We start from the raw sequence: 26,019 nt of genomic DNA, 5'->3' as shown, positions 1-26,019 counted from the left end.
CGATGGTAGAATGGTATTGTTTTGGGTGGACGTATGGTGGGGCGATAAACCATTGAGGTGCTTGTTTCCCAGGCTATTTCGTTCGTCAGCTAATAAAAGGGCGGTGGTTGTGGACGTTGTTTCTCCAAATGGTTTGAATGGGGAGAACTGGGCTGCCTTATTTTGGAGAGCTCTGTTGGACAGGGAAATGATGATGGTGGATGAATTAAAAGAGTTCATCCAAGGTGTGCATAGTTCATGCAAAATTGACCGTTTTAAATGGATTCATGATAGAGAAGGCCGTTTCTCGGTGAAGAAGCTATCTCAACTGATTGTTGATGCCGGTGTGGACGAACCTGATTTTGAGTTTGATAAAGTGTGGAAATTAAAAGTCCCCCCCCCCCCCCAAGGTAAGAAAATTTTTATGGATGCCGATTTTACATAGGATTCCTACTAAGGAGTTTCTTATGACTCGGGACATGAGACTGGAAGGTATAGATTGTCAATGTCGTTGATGTGGGTCGGAGGTTGAGGAGGTAAATCATTTGTTTATGATCTGTAATATTATGGTGAAATTTGGAGAGAGATTGATGTTTGGTGGAGTGTAGATTTGGGATGACTAACGATGTGGTGGAGTTGTTTATTTTCAGCTTCTCAGTCAATCTCTCTGCTAAAGTGAAAAGTGTGTGGTTGGTGTCTATAGTTGCTGCTGCTTGGAGTGTTTGGTTAAATCGTAGTGAGCTGGTGTTTAAGAGGAAGAGGTTCGTTTTTAAAGATATGATCTTCTTCTTTAAGTAGGGAGCCTTGGTCTGCCTTCATCTTCTCTTGGCGCTCTGAATGCCCCAAGTGTCATGCTTGAAATAGCGGGTGTTGGTGGGTTTCGGAGTGTCGATCGGATTCAGGAGTAATCAGAGTTATTTTTTAGGGCCTGTCTTAGACGCTAATGCTGAAATTGCTGTGCTATTTGGGAATAAGTCGACTTGTGATATTTTTGTCGAGGATTGCTGGCTTGGCAATACCAATTTGGTGGTGAATTTTCACTCTACCATTGTTCAAAATTGGTTGTCCAACCCTGGTTTACGGTCTTTGAAAGTCTAGCCAGTTCTTCATGACATTGATGCTCGCATAATTCAGATTAATAAAACTGCTGATAAAAAATTCACCTCAAACTTAATAAAAAATGATTAATAAAATTACTAATATGATTTTAAAAAAAGGTATATAGTAATATATTTTATCCTCATTACTTGCATCACATATTAATATGATCATAATTCCAAATAAATCAATAAATTTAACCATCTGTATTTCAAAATTATATCAATTTAATCATATGAATTAATTTTAAAAAACAACCATCGCGAAAATTTGTTTTATTAGTTATTTTAAAATTAAATATTTAATAAATTATTATTAATGTAATTTTAAATAATTTATTCCTCTCATTATTTTATTTTAACTGTTATAGATATTACATAAATATGCATCAGAAAATACAAAATACAGAATGCAATCAGATTTGGTCCCAGCAGAATCTTAAATATATCATATAATGATGTCCAGTCTAGTAAAATAATAGTCTCTTATAAAGTTTCAACTTAATATTATTGATAGGTATAATAAATCCAACTTTCACTAAATAAAATAAAATCCTTTGGCATTTATCATGAATAATTTCATTTTTCAAATTTAATATTTATAAATATATTAAGTGATCACTGTGCTAAATAAAATGTTTTTTAAGAATTTAGATTTGAATGACTACATCTATAGAGTGTGTGTATCATTAATAGATTAAAAATTAGATTCTAAATAAATACTACCTATTAATTTCCAAGATTATTAAAAAAAATAGAAACCAAACACCCATGAAGAATCAACAAAGAGGAAAAACAAATGCAATGAAGGTTTCATGAAACTCAACAACGAAAGCAATCAAGGGCTAGTTGAAGCAAGTTATCCAATAGACAAATTGTATTAGTCCACGAAAGAATAGTTAGCAAGGATTTAAGCAGCGATATACTATCGGAACGGCGAACTTTATATAACGATAAAAGTATCATTTAAAATTGTTATTGTATAATTACTATATCTATAATAATACTCGCTGTTACTATAATCACAGTAAACATTATACAAAAAAAAAATCACCGCAGCCTTAATTTAAAACCATAATAGGTAAGGTTATTATGATTTGGGTTCAAGTGAAGAACTCAAGCAACAAGTTCGACTGTTGATTAGGGTTCATGTGACGATGGGAGTTCCACTTGATAAAATAAATATCTTCCCTCCCTTGGGGGAACAGATATGACAGATTGCAGAAATGGGAGATGGATTTTTCCAATATATCTGAATCAGCTTTAAACTACTCAACCTACTTCCTGCATGCATCAATCTTGCAGTGGACTGATGGGATTTTTAGCTGTCCATAACATGAAACCTTCTCATTCCCAGATTTGTACAGTTTCATTAGCCAATGAAGGAAACAAGGAAATAAAATAAAACGATACTAAAAAGAAATCCTTCTTTTGAAAACAACCGACACATGATTCTTTGCAAACCCTTTTTAGTGCCTGCAGATTGATCTTGGGGAGAAGCTACGAGAAAATACAACTTTGATATGCAAATCTTACGTTGTCATAAATGGCTTATCAAAGGTACTTATCAATGACAATTCGAGATGTTAAGTCACGTAGACCTTAATTTGTAGGGTAATAACCATTAATGAAGAGATCAATACTTGCAAGATAATAAGATCTCATAATTAAGATTGAATAATACTGGAAAGAGAGAGAGAAAAAAAAACCCCATGCAGCTGGTTGATGATCTGATCACACCTGTTTTCAATTTTCGTGCTTATTTTGAACTTACTGGTTTTGATTTCCATTTAAGAAGTGGAAGAAGGAGGTGGCTGATGCGCTAATTGAGGTGGTCGCTTTCTTTTCTTCTTCTCGTAACTTATGCCTCTTGCTTTGGACTGCGAATCACGAACCTCACGTAGGTAGAGCCTAATAGCTCTAGCTCCGAAAGGGTTTGCTTCCGGCTTGCCGCCGTGTTCCTCAAAGGCGGCTCTGAGGCGTCCGATGAGAGCATCGAGGCTACCCCAAGCTTGACGGAGGGGACAAGGGAATGGAGCTGGAGGGTTAGGGTGACCGAAGAAAGGGCACAGTGGAGTGTGGACTTTGGTTTTTCCGAACTGGTCGAGATAGCGGAGGAATTCGAGAACGTGGGCGCCGCTGCAGCGGGAGAGGGAGAGTGGAGGGCGGTGGTTACGGAGGTATTGCCCGAAAGTGTTCCAGTCACGGCGTTTTTGGTTCTCGTAGCGGCTGAGAGTGGTGGAAGGAGAAGTGGACGAAGAAGCGGGAGGAGGGGAGAAGGAGACGATGGCCGCCGCCGCCGGTGAGGGGTTTGTGTTGTTGGTATTGGCGTTGTTCATGGTGGACATGGAAAGAGTTGCAGGGAAATTTGGGGTTTCGAAATTCTGAAGAGAATACATGTAAGATCTATGAAAAGCAGAAAAGGGTTTTGCAGAATTCAGATAAACCTGAAAACAAAAGAGAGTAGATTCAAAAACAAAGTTTTCTATAGAAATGAAAGAAAACAGACAAAAATTATTAAATATAATTTAGTGTCTTAAGGAAAACAAAATATAAAAAAAAATTACGTATTCATTTTTTTAAAAACTATAAAAAATTTAGATCCGTCACTATATATTTAGAAAATTTTTAATCTACTGACAATTCTCATATACTAAATGTAATTGTTCAAACCTGAATTTGGATATTATATGAAAGAACAATATTTTCTTTTACAATTAAGATCAATTAATGTGTTTAACCTCAACAAAAATTAAATGTAATAAGATCGGTTAATAATATTATCTATCAGAATTTAATTTTTAAATAAGAGAAATACAAGAAATTTTTTTTTTACATAATATGACGAGAAAGAAAGAATGGTTCATTTGCGTGTAGGAAAAATCATTTTCTCAGCTAAGGTTAAATGAACATTGCATGGGGAAAGAAAATCGGACCATTTAGCGTCTTTGAGAAAGACACATAAGATATTACATCTTTTGGGTTGATACTTTACTAAGGTTGATAGTCAGACTATATACGATTTGAGGAAGACGTGTCTTCTAAACGTCTTCCCAAAGACTTTAGATAATCCGGTCATTTTTTCACATGCACTGTTCATTTTAATTTCGTTGAGAAAATAATTTCTCTAACATCTCATACGAATATTTTTTCTAAACTATTATCCCATCAGTTTTAAATACGATGATCAAATTCATGAATTTAAAAGCAGGGGGAAATTTCTAAAAGTTGAAAGACTAGAGGGATTGAAGGAAAAATTAAACCCAGATAGTAACAGAGAGGAGAAAAGAATAGTTAGGTCAGGCATTTAGGGGAAATTAAGCAGCAACTGGGGTCTGGCACAGTTCCTTTGGTTTTTATCTGTCATGAATCTTTGGTTTGATAAATCCTAGAAAACTTGAAAGGCTTATGATGTCTTTCAACATTGTTTTGCTGTTTAAAAAAGAAAAGAAAAAAACATTTCAAAGCTAGGGCAGTCAGTGTTTTGTCATGTTTAACTGTAAGTGTGTTTTTTTTTTTGGCAGAAAAATGGGGGAAGCGAACTCTCAGTTCCATCACTGCCTGAGACTGGCAATGGTAAATGGGTAACTCTAAATAACTTTCTTATTGTGGAACGGTAAAGAGGTTTAAACACTTGCATAAAACAAGAAATGTAAATATATGTTTTTGAAGTTACTAACAAGGATGGTCAATTTCGTACTATAATGATAAATGTATGCTTAGAGGTTGGTTTCGGATTTTCTTTATTCAAGTATCACTCATAAAATTTAATGAAAATAATAATATTTATTTTAGATTATTTTTTAAATTGATATTCTTTTGTGTTACGGATCTAATTTTTTTTTAGGGTGAATCACATATATATTAATAATATAAATTTTTGAAGACGATAAAATTTCAAGATACGCACCACATAATTTCAGGGTAGGGACACAAATATTAATAAAACATAATTTTGATTTTTAAAGAAGAAATTTTGAATTCCAGCAAATTTCAACTAATATCAATGTGGATCCGCCACAGATGTCACATATATAGTTAAGATGTGTTGTATAAAAATATTTTCAAAAGAGCTTTAAACAGAAAATATCTTCTACCTACGTGACAGTAGTACGAGCATAGGTTAGACTAAAATAAAATAAAGGAAAAAAGGAATAAAATATATTAACAAAATATACGAATTTTGTTCAAAAAAACATTTATTTAGATTTGTAAGAGCTTGCGAGAATTAGCTTTAATCTACATTTGATGCTTAATATGCGAGAGAGTTAAGCATAGATCTACACGGACAATAAGGTTAAGATGAGAAGCAAACCCTAACTCACCTTAAAGATAAAAATAGAGTTTTAATGACAAAAAAGAATAGAGCTTCATATATAATAACTTGCTAGAGTTTACGTATAGATGTATTGTTTTAGCATTTCCACATTTAGTTTCTTACTAGAAAAACAACTTAGTAAACTCTGTCGAGCAACGTATTAAGGGAAGGTGTAAGACATTTCTTTTAAACAAATCATAGGATTCCACAATAGACTCAACCTTTTATCATTTTTGAGTGTTTCACACGTGTGAGGTCTCGTATCATTAATGACTTATCTCGTAACCCATTTCTCAACACAATTTTGCTACAACATTCTTAAACACTACGTTTTTGTTACAACATTTAATTATCATTGTTCATACTACTCATATACAATACTTGTTTATATATTTTGTGTGCATATTCTTTACGTAATTTTCCTCCAATGCATGTAGAGATGATCTCACTCATCACTTTATTACTTGAGTGACGTGTATACTTGCACAGTTTATGAATCATTTACACACACAACATATATTCAAATGCAATTTTTGATATTGGGATCCCGAGTTTTAGAAGACAACAACTAACAGATTTGATCAAGTTAATGACTTGTCTTTGACAACTCAAAATCAATATGTTTGGTAATGATCTTTTCAAATCACACATATTTTATACACGAAGTTCTTTTTAAGTGTTTAAATATAATATTTTAAACATGCATTAATTGAGTGATTGTTGCTGCCCACTTCGACTAGTGCTTGTTGAAATACTTGTCGAAGAAATACATTGTGTGTGTGTTTTTTTTACATATTTTTGGCCCCCATTCTCTCTTTACTTAATTCTAACCCAACCTTAAATATTTTAATCGACTTCTACTACATCATCAGAAGATACTTTCTACAAAAAAAATCCTCTTTTGATAAGCCCTTTTCACGTAACGTTCTTTCGGCCTATGTGGCCCAAAAAAATGTCAATGTAACACTCTCAACCCGTACTCGACCCGGATACGAGTCCGAGGTTTCACATTGACTTTTCAAACTTTGACTCTTAAAGAAAATATAGAAATTTTAAACTTTCATTAAAACAAAAGTTGTTAACTTATACAAGTTCGACCAAAATGATACAAAATTGATCAGAGCATTCATAATTAACAAATTGTTTACATGCCAACACACTAGATACAACAAAATACATACTTTGCCAATTACTTCTGATCTGATCTTCTAGTAGGGATGTTGTCCTTGCAACTTCTAATTCTGGTCTTCTTGTTTCTTGGTACTTACGTGTAAACCACTTACACGCTAGGTCACAGACTTAGTGAGGCATAAATGAACATCTAACGATAAATTCATGAACATGCACTAGTATCAATCAATCATGACATTGCAATTTACATGTATCTACCAAACTATAACATATATGATTATGATATGCAAAATATGGACTTTAACTTCTTATAAGAGTTTTCATTCAATTTATATTTGGATGTCCATGCACATTATGGAAAACAGGAGGTACGTGAGTACACTGAGGTTGTGCACGAATGATGTCACCACTGCTCGAATAAATTCCCACTAGGAGCATTGAATATTTGTCTCGAAGGACCACTATGTCCCGCAGGACCACTAATAATCCTTCGACTCTTGGCATGCCAATTATACCTACAGTTCTCATATTATATAACATGGGCTTAAAGATGAGTACGTTTCTCATTTACATATCTCTTTTATCACTTCTCATATAAACACATAATTCACTTCACATGCATACATATGATCACTTTCTTTATTTCACATACATGGATTGATTTTCTTGTAATTGCATACATTCATATAATATCATGTTAAAACATTTACAAATTATGCAAGTGCTTATTGTAACCATAACATATGCATGTATATAAAAAGGAAAACATGAAATCAAATAAAGTAAATAGACTTATCCCAAGTCTTATTTCCATTAAACTATATATATATTATGCACTCACCTTAGCCTTGCTTGATTCGAATCAATTCTAGCACTTTATATTTCTCTCAACGTTTTCTAATTCTTTGATTGATCCGGAACGAGATTACGTTCTATATCTACATAATCACAAATTGATATATATAAGTAATCTAAATGGTATACTATAATCTTTCATTTCTTAAACTAAAGGAAAGGCAAAACTTTACTTTCTATTTAAACTGGTATCGGTACCCGCTATAGGGTATCGATACATCCCTTAACTGAGGTATCAGTACCATTCCTAGGTATCGATACCCATATTGCATTCTGTAATTTTTCGTTCAAAGATGGTATCGATACCTTCCTTAAGGTATCAGTACCTTTGGTATCGATACTGTTCTTCATGGTATCGGTACCCCTTGAATTTCTTCCTAAATTTCACTCTTGAAGTATTGGTACCTGTTGAATGGGTATTGATACCCCTAGCCCAGAAATCACATTTTAAGCACAAAATTACTTCATTTCAACTCAAAAACTTCATAACTTAGCTTCTTTAATACCCTTAACTCAAGGATACATACTCAAACACATTCCTAACCCTTTAACACATCTTTATCCTCAAATTATCATCCTCCATATGAAATTCAAGAATCATACCAAATTTTCTACTTGTTCTAAATTCAATTCTAACACTTCATACTTCTTAATTAGGTTGATGGCAAGTCAATTCCAGTCTTAAACTTCACTTACTAACCCTTTTCCAAAATTTCACTTACTCCTCTCTTTTCTTTAATCCTTCCTAACTCTCTTATCTTTGATTTTTAAGATAACTTAAGCTTTCCTTAAGCTTAATTATCATCTAATGATCATAAACCAACCTTAAATTCAACAAGTAATTAACTAACAAGAAAATTCACCTTTGCTTGGCTCTCACGTATGAAGGAAAAGGAAGAAGAGGAGAATTCTAAAAAACTTGTTTTGCTTTCCTTCACTTCCACATGGGTTAATATATAACCATAACCAAAATTAATTATTTTCCTTGTCAATGACCATTTTGTCCTTCAATTCCTTCTTCTTTATAATTTAATCCTACACAACATTTCTCATATAAGTCTTTGAACTATTCAATTATTCTACTTTAGTCACCAAATTCTAAAGTTTTACAATTTAGTCACTAACCCGATATTGAGGATGTTACAGTAAACCGATTAATAATCTCAAATGAGTGTTATTTTTATATTAATTTTTTGTTGAAATTGGTAAAAAAGAAGTTGGGTAAAATTCATAGATAATGTGGTGGGAAAAGAGATTAATTAATTTAAGGTGTTCATTGGGATATTTGTTACTGTAAAAATAGGAAGACGCATGAATTATGGAATCTTTGGGAAGACTTATGGAAGACAATTCTTCCCCACGCTACATACAATTGGAAATAGAGTAGCAAATTAGAAGATGTCATCTTTTAGACATCTTTTCAAAGATGTTAAATAATCTGCGAGTCTTCCTACTAATATTGTAACAAACATATTATCTTAGAAAATAAATTCCTCGTCACTTTAAATGAGTCATTTTTCTCTAACACATTATCCATACATTTTTACCAAGGCAGTTGGTTTCGGGTTATTACTATTTTTTCACTTTTTATATATAAATTAAATATAGTCAATTTTATATAAATATATTGATACAAAATGTAAACCTTAAAATTATTAATTAATTTTAATTATTTGATTAAATAATAATATTTTATTTCTAAATATTCCTATAAATAAAAGATGATATACATCTACAAAAGCTATTGTTAACCGAAATGAACTAAAGCACGTCGAAATTTTAACCAGAACATAACTTATATATTCATGAATTCAAAGCACTTTACCACTCTTCTACTTAGACATTTAGCGTTTAATTAGTTACGTTTATAAAATATATTTATATCATTAATGATTAATTTTTTTGAATATATATTATATTATATTCAATTTATACTATTAAATGTTTTTATAAGACTTTATTGACAAAATTATAAGTATATTTATATATCAGTTTATATATATTATATTGGAAATTCTTTATTGTTAAACTACTTTTTCATGAAACTAGTTCATTAAATTAAAATTCAAGACATCACTCTAAATAAAATCATTTATTTTTTATACTTTAATATGATAAGTCAGATATAAATTCATATTTAAGTATTTAGATGAGTTCTCAATGTCAAGTGATTGAGGGTACTCATATTTGAACAAATATAATATTGTACTTATTTCAGATTAATATAAGAATCCATAATAAACCACTAGATTACTTAAGCAAAGTCAAAAGTTTAATCTTAATGTTTGTGAATAAATAAAATTAGGTTAAGAGAGTCGTTCTCATTTCTATAATACCGAATTCAAATTAATTAATTAAATATAAATGATTATAAGAAATATATATTAAATCTAATATATTCAATAATTTATATTTATAAAAAGAACGTTTAAAAACATATCAACATGAAATATAATAAGATCTAAAAAGCTGGAGAGAGAGAAAAGATAGATGGAGACATGATAAAGGTAAAGGGTTAAAAATACGAGGGGATAACATGATTTTGTTTCTTCGCCTTTTTCTTCTTCTTGGTTTCCATTGACTGACAGCACCTATAGTGAATGACTACAATACCCTTCATTGACTCCAATTGGGCAATAGCATAACAATTTTGCATCAACCTGAAAGCATAAGTCTATCAAGTAACAGTGCCTTGCAAAATGCCAACAGTTGACGCGGGGAGCCATGGTTTTCATCCCCATCTTTTTCTTGGCTGCCATACAAAAATAATTATAAAGATTCATCTACTTCTTACCAAATTAGTTTTCAACCCCAGCTTTTGTTTAATTTAATGTGGGTTTTAAGTTAAAATATTATCATATTTAACCTAAATTGTTATAGATTTTGTAACGTTTTCAGTTAACACTGAAAAATTATATTTCGGTGGTTTAGATATACAATCAAAAAATTATGTAATTTATAACATTTTCGATTGTAATTTAAAATATTATAAATAATATGATATTTTCAGTTTTAACTTAAAATGTTACTCTCCAACTTAAAAATTATGTTTTTTTTATAAAATTTTCGATTGCAATCGATTTGTATTGTTTTTTGATTTTATATTAGCAAATTATATTTTAGACTTTCTATTTGAGAAGAGAATATATAGTATAAAATTTAAAACTTTTATTTTGAATTTAGATATTATAACTTTTGATATTTCAACTACTATACACAATGAATTTATAATTTGATATAGTTATTCATATTTAGATATTTATTACTTGAATTATCCATTATTTTATAAATCTGAATTTGTTTCTATTATCTGACAAGCGTAGAAATTGCTAAATAAATAAATATTTTAATCCCATAATGAAAGAAGTATAGAGAAATAGATGTTGATCCACGTAGACTAAAAAAGTTCGATAAATTTGTTTCTTTCGATTCTTGGATTTTACTTGCAAAAGAAAAAAATGAGGATTTAAAAATAATGAAAGTAAATAAATAATAAAAATGAATAATGAATAATAAATAAAAATGATGAAAAAGTAAATAAAGTAAATAAGGTAGAAGAATTCAATTGAGATCCTCAAGCTTCACTTAGTCTCAATTTTGATTGATTGTATAAATAAATTCTCTTTTGGATGCATGCCAGTTACAATCAACAAAGCGCAACCATTGCATCTATCTTTTCTATCCGGCTAACTGATATTGCCAAGTTTATCTCCAAAATTCAGTCCTTGTTGGACAAACCACGCCTATCGCATTAGATCCAAGATATCTTTAAATGTTGTAAAAGCCTGACTCAAGTTATAGTGTTTCATCGAGAATCGAACTTGATTTTAATTCCCCTTAGCGGACCACCATTAAGTTTATTCACAAAAAGTCGAATTACAACCAATTGATTTGTTTTTCCAATTGTAAGTCAAAACAACTTTCAAGCCAACGTCTTTTTGGATTGAAGATGTAGTAACTTTAAAGGAATGGTCAATTATCACTCATAGGTTCCAGAGAACCGAAGAATGTTATATGAAGTTATGAAAAACAAGATTCTTTCTCATGATTTAGAATTGAGCTTCGCAAAGCTTTAGGCTAAGTGGAGTTGTAAGGTATGACTCATAAATATACCGGTAAAGAGGACAGGGTCAACATATCAAGTCAACCAGGTCGGGTGTTTTTGAATACCCCCTAGATTTAAATGGTGGTTACGATTTGCGTTTATGTTTATTAAATTTATGGGTATTATAGTATTTTTAATCCTAAAATTCCATACTAGGCTTATAGAGTCATCACAGAAATATTGGATGTCTAATAGATATTCTTTAAGTTTTTTCAGCAATAAAGAATATTGATACTCATTATATTGATACTCATTATATTGATACAATAGAATGAGCATAAATATTCATAGTGAGCATATCAAATTGACACATTGAATTTTCAAACACAACATTAAGTAGAGGCGAAACTAGAAATTTATTATAGTGGGAGTTAAAATATTTTTTATTTTCCATAAATAATTTTTTTGATTGAGGGATGATATATTTTCTTTATTTTTTTAAATTATATATTTTATATATTAATTAATAATTAAAAATATAATTGACGGAGGCCAAGACTTCCCTTGGCCCCGCGATGTTCCGCCCATGACATCAAGTATCGATAACATAGGTTAAATATAGATAATCTATACTGAGTATCGATACCTCAGGAATGAGTATTAATATACCATAAACAAATATAAATTCTACATGAATAACTAACTCTTAAAAGAAAGGATACATGAAATAGTAACGGAAGAATGATAATATTTCATTGATTCGTTACTCCTAATACAAGCAACATTTATACAACACTACTGCATGCAGTTAGAGAAACACTATTGCATGAGAAACTACTCAGCTAACAAACCCTAACAGTCTAACTGCTAAACTGACTTTTGACTTCACGAGCAACAAACTAGCTCACTCAACTTACTCTAACATTCCCACTGTTTTCTCCCCTCTTTAGGTCTTCAACATAAATTCACACATAACTTGTCTCTAAACATTTTAAATGTACCCTTTACCAAAGGATTTGTCAACCCATCTGCGACTTGATGAGCTACAGGAACATAACTTACACGTAATTGTTTCAATGCCACTTTTCCCAAATAAAGTGGATGTTAAGATCAACGTGTTTGTTGTGTGCATGATACACATGGTTTGCACTCAACGCAACGAAACTCGTGTTGTCGTACCATATGATTGGTTCTTCATGTTGTATCACGCCTAACAGCAAGCAATGCTTCTATCCAAGTAACTCCTGTTGCAATTTCTACCACACTTTTATACTCGGCCTCCATCATAGAGTGAGACACTGAATTTTATTTTTTTGAGCTCCAAACAACCAAATTATTCCCAACAAACACATTACGTCCAGATACAAACCTTCAATCCTCAAGACTACCTCCCCAGTTTGTATCAGCAAAGGTAACAACCTTCACTTTAGTTTCAACCGACAAAAACACCAAACCATAGTTCAATGTCCCTACTTGTAAGGTATGGCTCATAAATATACCGGTAAAGAGGACAGGGTATGGAGCGGAGTGAGCAAAGCGAACATCAACTGTCCTTATAAAGAAAGTCTTATAGAGGGGGTTACGATTATGTGGGTTGGGGGTGCGGGGGTTGTGCTCCCGCAGTACGGTACAGGGTTAATTTTGTAATTATGTACCAGGGTTTTCTATTATAAATAGAGATGTAACCTAAACCTATTATCATTAAATAAAAATTTTCTAGCGCCGCCTAGGCACCGAGGACGTAAGAACATTGCCGAACCTCGTTAAAATTCTTGTGTTCTTTCATTTACTTTGCCCGATTTATCAACAATTGGTATCAGATGTCAGGAGCAAAATACGAAGTTGCGAAATTCGATGGTCTGGGTAACTTCGGATTATGGCAAACGAGGGTGAAGGATCTGTTGGCGCAGCAGGGGATCCTGAAGGCTTTGCGACCTACAAAGCCGGTGTCGATGGAGGAGGAAGATTGGGAAGAATTGCAACAACGAGCAGCAGAAACCATACGATTATGCTTGGCGGACGAGGTTATGTATCACGTCATGCATCTATCGTCTCCAGACGAAATTTGGAGGAAGTTGGAAAGTCAGTTTATGTCCAAATCCTTAAAGACAAAACTATATCTAAAGCAGCAGCTGTATGAGCTGAAGATGCAGGACGATCATGATTTGGCGCAACACGTGAATGTCTTCAATCAAATCGTTTCTGATTTGACTCGGCTTGATGTAAAAATTGAGGATGAAGACAGAGCGATGATTTTGTTGTGTTCATTGCCTCCCTTTTACGAACACATGGTGACTACTCTTACATATGGGAAAGAGGCTATCAACGTTGAGGAGATTACTTCAGCCTTGTTGGCTCACAACCAGCTGAAGCAGAATACAGGGGAAAACTCTCAAGCCGATAGCTTATATGTCAAGAGTAATCGAGAACGTGGACGGAAGCCATAGAAGGTAGGGTCTGGCAAGTGGAATTCCAAATCCAAATCTAGGGATAAGAAGACAATTCACTGTTACAAGTGCAAGGAGGCGGGACATATGAAGCGAGACTGTCCAAAGTTGAAAAAGCAGACTGATGAGAAGCGTGATGTTTCATCCAAGTCAGTGATCGTGGTCGAGGATGAAAATTCTGATTGCAGTGAGGGTGATATGCTTTCTATTTCAACGACTTAATTGACGAATGCGTGGATTCTTGATTCTGGATGTTCTTATCACATCAAGCCAAATAGAGAATAGTTTTCGACATACAGGTCGGTTAATTCTGGTTCTGTTTATTTGGGTGATGATCGATGTTGCAATATTGTTGGTATTGGTGATGTCAGAATTAAGATGTATGATGGCTCTGTTCGGACGTTGAGTGGTGTTCGACATATCCCAGATTTGAAGAAGAATTTGATTTCTTTGGGCACTTTGCACAAGAATGGTTTTATCCCTAAGGTTGATGAGGATAGGGAAACAATTCGGATTGTTAATGGTGCTTTGACTGTAATGAAAGGAAAGATGACTGCAGGAAATATTTATAGATTGTTAGGGAGTACCGTTACAGGTAGAGTTCATTCTGTTGAATCCTGTGATGATACTACAAAACTGTGGCATATGCGTCTTGATCATCTTAGTGAACGTGGTATGACAGAATTACACAAAAGAAATCTGTTGCATGGTGTCAAAAGTTGTAAGCTCGATTTTTGCAAGTATTGTGTTCTTGGTAAACATACTAAAGTCCTTTTCAAGACTGCGAAGCACACAACTCAAGGGATTCTTGATTATGTGCATTCTGATGTATGGGGGCCTTCCACGACATCGTCTTTGGGTGGATCTAGGTATTATGTTACTTTTATTGATGATTTTTCACGGAAATTTTGGGTGTATTTTTTGAAATAGAAATATGAAGTTTTTGAGAAGTTCAAGCTGTGGAAAGGAGAGGTAGAAAACCAAACAGGAAGAAAAATCAAGTGTTTACGGTCTGACAATGGTACGGAGTACACAGATTCACAGTTCTTACACTTCTGTAAGGAGCACGGGATTAAGAGACATTTTACAGTGCGCAAGACACCACAACAGAATAGTGTTGCAGAACGGATGAACAGGTCGTTGAATGAAAGAGCCAGATGTTTGCGGTTGAATGCTGGGCTTCCCAAACACTTCTGGGCCGAGGCTGTTAACATGACGTGTTATCTTATCAACAAATCGCCAAGGGCATCATTGGCTGGGAAAGTTGCAGAAGAGGTATGGACTGGTCATGATGTTAGTTTTGATAACTTACAGATTTTTGGTTGTCCTACTTATGTGCATGTACCTGCTGATGAGAGATCCAAACTTGATGCAAAATCGAAAGAGTGCATTTTTCTGGGTTACAAGAAAGGTGTCAAAGGATTCAAGTTCTGGGATCCAGTTGCGAAGAAAATTGTGATCAGTAGAGATGTTGTTTTTTATGAACAATCCATGTTGCAACAGAAGAAAGACACGACAGTGGTGGATTTCGAGCAGTTTCCAGTTGAGAAACCAGAAACGTCTCAACCGACTTCTGGTGGTTCCACTACGGATGATTTGCAGGATTATAGTCTTGCCAGAGACAGGGTGAAACGGACGAATATAAAGCCTCCGAGTAGATTGAGTTTTGAAGACTTGGTCTCTTTTGCACTTATTGTTAGCAGTGATGATCCGGTTACTTTTCATGATGTTGTTACTAGTCAGGAAAATGACAAGTGGATGGCAGCCATGGTTAAGGAGATGGAGTCTTTGAATCACAATCGTACATGGGAGTTGGTTCCCCTTCCTGAGGGTAAAAATCCGATTGGTTGCAAATGGGTGTATAAGAAGAAACCAACAGTAACAGAAAAAGAGGGGGAGAAGTTCAAGGCTCGTTTGGTAGCAAAGGGTTTTTCACAGCAGAAATGAGTTGATTATGATGAAATCTTTTCTCCTGTGGTCAGACACACTTCAATCCGAGCAGTACTTGCATTGGTGGCCAGTTGGGATTTGCATTTAGAGCAGATGGATGTTAAAACTGCTTTTTTGCATGGTGATTTAGAGGAGCAGATCTACATGCGGCAACCTGAAGGTTTCACTCAACCTGGAAACGAGCATTTAGTTTGCAGATTGAAGAAATCTTTGTACGGGTTGAAACAGTCTCCGAGACAGTGGTATAAACGGTTTGACTCCTATATGATCAAGATTGACTACAACCGATGTGAGTATGATTGTTGTGTCTATGTTAAGAGCCTTGATGATGGTTCTTTTATTTTTCTATTACTGTATGTTGATGATATGTTGATTGCTGCGAAGAACATGGATGATGTTATCGGTTTGAAAACTTTATTGAGTCAGGAATTTGATATGAAAGATTTAGGTGCTGCAAAGAAAATGCTTGGAATGGAAATTTGCAGGGATAGAGACTCAAGGAAACTGTGGCTATCTCAACGGGGTTATGTTAAAAAAATGCTAGAAAGGTTTGCGATGAGCAGCGCAAAACCAGTTAGCACTCCATTGGCGAACCACTTTAAGCTCTCATCAGAACAGTGCCCTAAGACAGATAAGGAAGCTGAAGATATGGAAAAGGTTCCGTATTCTAATGTTGTTGGCATCTTGATGTATGCAATGGTATGTACTCGTCCTGATTTAGCTCATGCTGTTAGTCAAGTTTGTAAGTACATGTCTAAACCTGGTAAGCAACATTGGGAAGCAGTCAAGTGGATCTTTCGGTACTTAAAGGATACTGTGGGACATGGAATTGTTTTTGGTAGTCAACGAGATAATCCTTTGGTTGTAGGATATGTGGATTCAGATTATGCAGGTGACTTGGATAATAGAAGATCTACGACAGAGTATGTTTTTACTCTTGGTGGAGGACCTATTTGTTGGAAGTCTACTGTTCAATCTGTTGTGGCACTATCTACAACTGAAGCTGAGTACATGGCAACGGCTGAAGCTACAAAAGAAGCTTTTATGGCTCACTGGTTTAGTGAAGGAGTTGGGTGTGTCAGCAAGGTGGAGTTCAGCTGCTTTGCGACAATCAAAGTGCTATTCACTTAGCTAAGAATTCGGTATATCGTGTTAGAATTAAGCACATTGATGTACGTTTTCACAAGATCAGAGAGTTGGTTACATCTGGAGAGATTTTGTTTCAGAAGGTACACACTGATGAGAATGCCGCTGATATGTTCACCAAGCCAGTTACAACAGACAAGTTCAAGCATTTCTTGGACTTGTTGAATGTTTCAAATTGTTAAAGAAGTAAGGTAACCCAACCCACATTGAATGTTTCCTAAGGGGTAGGATATTCACCAAGGTGGAGATTTGTAAGGTATGGCTCATAAATATACTGGTAAAGCCTTACAAAGAAAATCTTGTAAAGGGGGTTATGATTATGTGGGTTGAGGGTGCGGGGGCTGTGCCCCGCGGTACGGTACATGATTAATTTTGTAATTATGTACCAGGATTTTCTATTATAAATAGAGATGTAACCTAAACCTATTATCCTTGAATAAAAATTTTCTAGCGCCGCCTAGGCACCGAGGACGTAAGCACATTGCCGAACCTCGTTAAAATTCTTGTGTTCTTTCGTTTACTTTGCCCGATTTATCAACAGGAGTTTAGTTCAGCATGGATTGGATCATGCTTAGCATTGTAGAAAGAAAATAATGAAATAAAAGTGGAGAAGAAAGAAAAACAGAACTTCAATAAATAATTAAGGAAATATAATTTCCAATCTATCTTTCAAGCTTAAACTATAAACAAAGAGTTCTAAGTAAATAAAATAACTAATTCTTAAATAAAATAATCAAACTAAAAATTTTAAATTTAAATGGTTTATCATAAAAGATAAAAAATAAATATTTAAGTTTCTAGTTCTTGTTGAATTCTACTTCATCTTCTAGATAATCTTATCCTAGTTAAATTCCAAATTAAATATTTATGATAATTTTGCTTGTCTTTTAGAAGATGTTGACTGGATTGTCAAAATCTATTGATTTTTGGGCTAACTAATCCAATGGAGCGCTTAGGGATGGGCATGGATCGGATTAGGTCGGGTTTCTGGTCCACCCGACCTGACTCGAGAATAAGAAATCCTTACCTGAGATCCGACCCGACCCGAAATAATAAAAAAATATTATTTTATTCAATAAAAATAGTGACTTAATTGAAAAAAATAATATATAGAGGGGTATTGTTGTAATTATTCCTAAATATATAACTAAAATTATATATTTTTTGGGTCGGATCGGGTATTTTTTACCTTAAACCCGAACCCAACCCGATCTCAATTTTTTAAAAAAACCCGATCCGATCGGGTTGGGTCGGAACCCATTGGGGTAGGGTCCCATACCCATCCCTAGAAGCGATGTCCAAAATGAACACAAAAGAAAATAAAACAGTGATATCCAAGCGACAAATGATGAGTAAATAATAGTAAAAAATTTACAATATTCAACGCTTATCAAATTCTCCATCACTTATAATGATTGTCCTCAAGCATACATTAGTTCAACATATTAACTTTTCCATTTAACTTCTATCATCTTTTATCATTTTGCTTCGGGGTGACTGCCCCCACCCGCCCCCTTGGTCCATCACTGGTTCACATCAAATATTCAAACCAAAATAATAATCAAGAAAAGCATGAATAAGATAAATTTATGGCAAAATCATAATATCCCATTAATCAATTAATTTTTTATTAAATTATGACTTTGTTCTATTACCATTGTTATAAAATGATTTTTAAATTTGTGGAGTGCTTACACTTATTATAAAGTCACAATGATCATTTTACAACGTTTGATAAATTTAATAACCATTTTATAACTTTTAAAAATTTAATAATCAGAGTAATCATTTAAGTATAGTTTAATGATATTTGATGTATTATATATATAAATATATATAATACATAATTTATATTATTATCTCTTATTAGATTATATATATGGATGAGGATCATACATGGTGACACTTAAACCAAAATAAATTTAAAGAAAAAAAGATATAATGTATGCACGAAGAATCAAATTTGAAATTTTATTTTATTTTTATATATTTTTTCGTTGAGTATTGATACCTAAGTAAAAGATATCAATACTATGCCTAATTAAGCTAACAAAAAAAATTTCTAGTAATTATATATGGTATCGATACTTGAATAAGGGAATCAAAACTCATGTCAATATATCAATACTTGAACATGAATATTTAAATCTATGTCAAAATTTGATTACTGCTATCGATACTTAAATGATTTAGTGAATTTTCTAAAAACATCAAACCCTTAAAAAGGTACCAATACGTGGTGAGGATATCGATATCCAAGCCACGATATCAATGTATATGAATGCATATTGATACCTATTTTTATTTTCCAGACATCGAGCCTTCAACGAGTATCAATATAATAGATTAGTATAAATACCCAACCTGGAGTCTAGAACAAAGCCATCATTCTTTTTAGAATAAGAACTTCTATTGCATTAGCTACAAATGCCATCGTTCGAAATACAATTAGGATAATCATATGCAAAGTTTAACGGCTTACAAAAATTGGACTTATAATGTATTTCAAATATAACATTTGGCAAATGACATTGCTTAGGTGGCAATCAATTAAAATAGTATCTTATGTAAACCCTAAAAACCTAATTTTTTTTCTTATTAGTGTGCCACTCATCTCTTTTATCTTTCGTTTTTGTTGATCGACAGTAACACCAACTTTAATGTTGGTTGTCGAACGATATTCTTTATTTTCTTTTTCTTTTCTATATCATGTTTTTTTTATTTTCAATAAGTTTGCTTGTGTTGAGTATTTTCATCTGCCTTTATGACACGTTTTCATCTGCTTATGAATCATTTTCTTATGCTTTTTGGCATGTTTTTCGGCTTTTTGATATTTTTTATTTATCTTTCTTTAAGGGTTGATTTGACATTGTCACGATGATCAAGATGACGTTTATCTGATATATTGTGATATTCCTTACTTTGGACTCTCGAATTGGATTTGAATATCTGATTTGCATTCGTGGATATCTTTTCACGTCGCTCGAGCCTGATTTGCGGTTTGTCGGTGGTCTTTTAATAGTTTGATCCCCTTTTGTGATTCGTTTATCGATACGATCAGGTCTGTTTGTATCTATCTTTGTTTGAGTTTCTTGGTTAGATTTAATATTTCATTGTATGATCCTTATGTGATCTTAAGTTACTAATTTTGTTTAAATGATTATTAGAAAATTTTCTAATATTATGTATAATTTACGATTATGAATGTAAATCTTTATTGTAATTTAGAATATTATATATTTTGAATAAAATTAGTTGCTTGTATTAAAAAAATGTTTGCAATCAATTGATAACTCTAAATTTCATATTATAACTTTTATTGGCTGTCATAGATATAGATAAATACGATTTCTAAAAAAAAAAAAAACCAAATTACCTACTGTCAACGACTCTTTTGAATAAAATAAAATCTTATCTTACCATATCACATTATAAAATAATTTTTTACATGTAAATATCCTGAATTACGTTTTCACATTTAATTAAGACCTTACTTAACTGATTTTTTAAAACATAAATATTTTATTTTATTGGGTAAACTACATATTTAGTACTCCAACTATCATTTTTATTCCATTTTAGTCCCTCACTATTTTTTGTTTCAAAATCATACCCAAGATTACATTTTATTTCATTTTTTCACACACCGTTAAAAAATAATGCTAATGCCAATGTATCACCATAAGGTAATATCACATTATCATTTAATTTTTTTTATAAAAAATACACATCATCAATTATGTTAATTTTTTAATAAAGGGTGACCAAAATGAAACCAAAACGTAACATTAAATATGATTTAAAAAAAATAATAGTTGAGTGATCAAAACAGAACAAAAGTGATAGCTGAAACGTGTAATTTGCCCTATTTTATTAGGAAGTTTGCAAATATAAGCCCCAACTGAGTCCGAGTAACACAAGGGATACTACATTTTCAACCTTAAAAAACTAGGCGATAACGGTTCTCCCTCGCTAAAACTATTCCCAGATGAACTAGAATCAATTACATTTATGCATAACTCAGTCCCATTGCACTGAAAAGACAAATGGAAGTTAATTTACTGGTCACCTGTAATCGTAACGGCATCATCGAGTACAACAATACCGGAAAAATATATATTTAACATATAGGATTGAATGTTAATTATCATCGGTAACAAACAACAAAACGTTGTAACTGCCAGTACTCATCCTCATTTCTACAAATATATATAGCCAGTAAAACCTACATGCAACACATTGGTAGAACATGAAGAGCTAATCATGGCGGTGGCGTTTTAAAGGTAAAAGCATTTACCTCATGGTTTTTCTCTGGTGGTCATCGTTTTCGAGAAAGATTTCATGTTACACGAATCAGAAGCACGACCATGATGAAAACCCATGTCATGGCTAACATCAGCAGCCATTGGAAACATGTAGTCATAGAGGTTTCATAATATACCTTCATTGCACGGACATTCGTATGTCCAGTGGTAGCAAGACTCTGCTCAATAGCCGTCTCGGTGGAATCAAGTATCTGTAGTACACTATTATTAGTCTATACACTAATGGATTGCAAATGTTCCATTAGTTGAACAAAATGGATTGAAGAGATGCAGAAACTTTGCAACCTTGGGTTTAGTACTCGAGACTTGATCAAATAGTCTATAGATGCTTAGATATTAAGTTTCAATGGAAGATATAAATATGAAAACATTGAATTAATATGCCATGCTATACTTTTTATACCTTTAAAACTTGGTCACCATGCTAGTTATTTCTTAGAAAGACCTATTTTCTTATAAATCTGAATGAAGAAAATCCCATTCCCACCCATTAGAAATCAATAAAATGTGTCTAAATTCTTAGACATGAATCCAGTAAAGAGGACCCTCATAACAGCTTCAGATGAGAAATTTGAGTCTAAGCTCATCATAAAATTTGACAAATGGTATGTCTTATCAAGAGTAGGTAATCAATCAGAAATCATGGAATAAAAATTAGTACACAAGTTAACTTTACCTTTTCAGTGTTCTCCAAGGACCTGCTCATCATGAGACTACGCCCTTTAAGTTGCTCTGCCAATCCAACCATCTCATCTGTTAAATCCTCTTGAAGCTTTCTGTATTGGAGGAGAATATAAATTAACAGCCATAAACAGAAAAACAAACCCAAATAAACATGGAATATATTCAATTTCAAGCTTATCATCATTCAGGTTACTTCTAACATATCTTTGACACGACAAGTATGATTGAGAGATGAGCCATTGACTGACATCATATTTTCAGCTCCTTCCAGCAGAGGTATATATTGTGTTAAGGACAGAGCATAATCTTAACTCTAAGTATCAATTATGTAATAGCAATAAAAAAATGATACCTGTGTTTTTGTATGTGCGCTTCTGCTGCAGCATCAAGTTTGATAGGGGCGGATGTATCAGCCTCAGTGGTGTCATGAGTTCTATCTTTGATGTTTGACATGGGCCTGCTCAACGGCTCAAAGCAATCAAAACAATATTTATGATAAAATTCAAGAGCTAATCTGAACTACAGTTACCCTCAGTACTAAAGATTCACTTACACAACTCTCCTCCTTAATCCTGGAGAGGAAAGCATGTGACTTTCTGAATATGATTTAGGACTGCTTAAAAGAATTTCTTGTGACAGGCTCCTCAGATACCTTAATTTCAGGCAACAAATTAACAATTTAAAATAATGATTGGAAATTAAAACCTCTATGAATAAGAATCACGAGTCAGAGGACACACATGAAACATGCACCAAGCGAAGACAAGCAAAAGGTATACAAACTGACATGACCATGGAAGGAAAAGCTTAACTGCCTATACATTTAAAAATCCCAATGCTATCATTTCTTTATTTCCTTCTTATAATTCCAGGTATTTCTTAAATCATAATAAGCTAAACCTTAAAGAACATAGAAACACACCAGTGGGGCACTTAATTCTGAAGCAATGTCCTCTATCTTTTTTGAATAATCATTGACCACAGCACTTGAAAGTCTGGGAAGAAAACAAATTAAAATTGAAAAGTTTACAAGCTGTCATGGAAACAAAACAATTAAATCTGTTGCATGAGAGAAGTAAAGAGGAATCAATTAGCCAAAAAAAAATCTTTTTGTTTATATCATTTTGTTCCGTAACAAATTAAAAGTTACATCCAAGTAGCAATTGAATCAGAGTAAAGCATAAAAGAGAAGAAAGAATCAACCTAGGTAAACCTTCTGGTGTTACTCTCTTCAGCTAACTGTTCTAAAAGTTCTCGCAAAGTATCAACATACTGCAAATGAAAAAAAGAGTTCAATTCTTTACATCATTCCTGAATTCAAAAGGAAAAATATATATAGATAAAAGGGAAATTGAAAAATAACTCAGAGGAAGAAAACCAATCAGAGAGCTACGAAAGACATGAAAGCAAAATTGACATCAAATGCTATATAATTAAAGGTTAGAGTTGAAACATGAGAAGACATACATGTACGAGTTTAGAATTATTATTTTTTGTTGGGGTGCAGCTGCAAGTAACCTTTGAAAATTCACTTCTGTTTTACGCCTTCCCATATCTATGCCCTGTTTTGTAACCAAATTTTAAATAATTGATAAAAAAACTCACTATCAGAGAAACAATCAATGAACAGTTTATTCATCAATCATCAGTGCTCATCAGCAAAATATTCTGCCTGTTAACCTGATGCTTTGAAACAATGAGTCCCATACAGTCAAGTAAACCAATGGATCACATTTCCAAGTCCGTCTCTAATCCGAAACTTTGGTTGACATGTTTGTACATATTTCCTAGTTCAAAGAACCACATTTGGCCATGACAAACTATAATCCGATAATAGGAAAGAAATACAGGAAAAATACCAAAGTTTATTTTATATTTTCATGCAGACACTTTTATACATATTACAGCATAAGTCTCACATTTTTCAGATCAAAAGCACCAACTGATTCCCTAATGGCTTATTGTAAAATGCAGTCAACTCAAATATCGAAGTGCAATTGATTTAGTTAAACCAAAATGATGAAATGATGTTGATCTATTCAAGATAAATGGTAATTGTTCCTTCAATATTTAGGTTGACAACCAGCACTTCATTTTATAGCTATCTATCCATTATTGGTTGGTTTCAAAGGGCGGCAATACCCGTCCCTAGCTTCACCATCAGAAATGGGAAATTACTTAAGCAAGTTAATTTTTACAAGAAAATAACATTAAATTAACAAAAAGAAGTTAAAATCAGACTACAGAAAACAATTCAATTAATTTTTGCTAGAAGTCTGTTTTCAGAAATGCATGATTTACAGAATTTCCATAGACATTTTATTTTTCTCTCCGGTCACTAAGCATTCTAATACCGAACACTATAAGAACATTCATTAACTGGATCAGGATTTGAAACTTGTTGAGCAAAGACAGCAAAGATGTACACGATGATTAAATGGACCTAACTTGACTTTGCCCTATTATAAGAAACTTTTGTTTGATAATGTCACTTTATTTGGTATTTCAATGTTGTGCCACTCAAACTTGGGTGCAAATATCAGATACAGCATGTGTCCAACAAGGTCATCTTTATTTGGCCATGTATTTGGAACATTCATGGAGGGCTATATCACCATAATCATGTTCAAATATGTATAGGACATGATTACAGAACAAACTAAGCAACATGGAATGAATGAACATAAAAAAACAACAATCAAACAGGTAAACACCAACGTTCACAGATCCCATCACCCAGAGTCCATTGAGGAAATTGAATTAGTCGTGCAAATACAGAATGATAGCCAAACAAAGATATTTAAGTTTGAAACATTAATCAATAGGTCCAAACAGAAACATAAAAAAGCTGTAATGTTCATTCCCCAATCTTGGGTTCTTCCTAAAACAAAAAAAAAGACTAACGTCCCACATACATTAGAAAGAACCCAAAAAGAGTTTGGTGCCGAAAACAGAAAAACAAACATGGGAATGGGAATTGAAAATAAGCAAGAAAAATACGCAAAAATGAAGTTTCATTTTGCATGATTTTATCAAAGATTTTGAGGTAAGCAAAGACGGGTTGACCTGAGCGTTAGAGTAAAGCCAAGTTGAAGAAATACCTGCAGCAGGTTAAGGATTTTGACTTGGTTTTGGATTGAGATAGCGGAAGCTCCCCCTTGTTCTCAACTTCTCTTATGGCTTTTCGATCACTCTCTCTCGCCCCAGAGTAAGATGACAAATGGGTTATCATATTTTAAACGGTTGGGTAAACTACGCCAATGATCACTAAGTTTTGGATAGTGTCCGTTTTCACCATTTAACGATAGGACTTGAGATGAGCTCGAAAATAGTGGGGACAGCACAGGGATTTTACTCCGCGGGGTCTCAGCATGAAGTTGGGCTGTTGATGGCCATGAATTTCGCTTTCCTGGAAGGGAAATACAATGGGAGCACTATAACGACACTGGGGAGGAACACTCTGTTCTCCAAAGTGAGGAAGATGTCGGTGGTCGGAGGGAGTGGACTTTTCCGGTTTGCTAGAGGCTATGTTCAGGCTAAAATCATCGTTTTGATCCTATAACCGGGATGCTGTTGTTGAGTATAATTGTTATGTCATGCATTGCTAATTAGCCTTCCTTTCTCTTTTTTTCCTCCGAATTTAGGCTTTGTTTTAAATCGTCAGCTTGAATCCAATAACCGGGATGCTGTTGTTGAGTATAATTGTTATGTCATGCATTGCTAATTAGCCTTCCTTTCTCTTTTTTTTCCTCCGAATTTAGGCTTTGTTTTAAATCGTCAGCTTGAATCCTGTTTTTTTATAGAACAACCCAGATTTTGGTGGAGGAGGAGGAGGAGGAGGAGGAGGAGGAGGAGGAGGAGGAGGAGGAGGAGGAGGAGGAGGAGGAGGAGAAGAAGGGGAGGAGAAGGAGAAAAAAAAAGGGGAGGAGGAGGAGGAGGAGGAGGAGGAGAGGAAGGAGAAGAAGGAGAAGAAGGGGAGGAGAAGGAGAAAAAAAAAGGGAGGAGGAGGAGGAGGAGGAGGGGAGGAGGAGGAGGAGGAGGA

General features: G+C 33.5%; 1 protein-coding gene and 2 pseudogenes across 1 annotated transcript; all 3 read right to left on the bottom strand.

Annotated features, from left to right (window-relative positions):
* LOC120152212 overlaps positions 1–23,041 on the bottom strand; it is a 32,044-nt pseudogene extending 9,003 nt beyond the window's left edge.
* LOC120152311 (protein LIGHT-DEPENDENT SHORT HYPOCOTYLS 4-like) lies at positions 2,831–3,529 on the bottom strand. The gene has a single exon (XM_039164586.1). It carries the CDS (start codon positions 3,473–3,475, stop codon positions 2,867–2,869), a length of 609 nt encoding a protein of 202 aa, XP_039020517.1. The 5' UTR covers positions 3,476–3,529; the 3' UTR covers positions 2,831–2,866.
* LOC120144070 lies at positions 21,246–25,123 on the bottom strand (annotated as a pseudogene).
* Positions 25,124–26,019: the final 896 nt, after the last annotated feature.

This window comes from Hibiscus syriacus, unplaced genomic scaffold (genome assembly GCF_006381635.1).
Source record: "Hibiscus syriacus cultivar Baekdansim isolate YM2019G1 unplaced genomic scaffold, ASM638163v2 tig00000218_pilon, whole genome shotgun sequence".
NCBI lineage: Eukaryota > Viridiplantae > Streptophyta > Magnoliopsida > Malvales > Malvaceae > Hibiscus > Hibiscus syriacus.
The sequence above is the reverse complement of the archived record's forward strand: the minus strand, read 5'-3'. Positions and strand labels throughout refer to the sequence as shown.

Excerpts from the sequence above, each read along its gene's own strand:
- LOC120152311 (XM_039164586.1), bottom strand. The coding sequence starts at position 3,475 with ATGTATTCTCTTCAGAATTTCGAAACCCCAAATTTCCCTGCAACTCTT.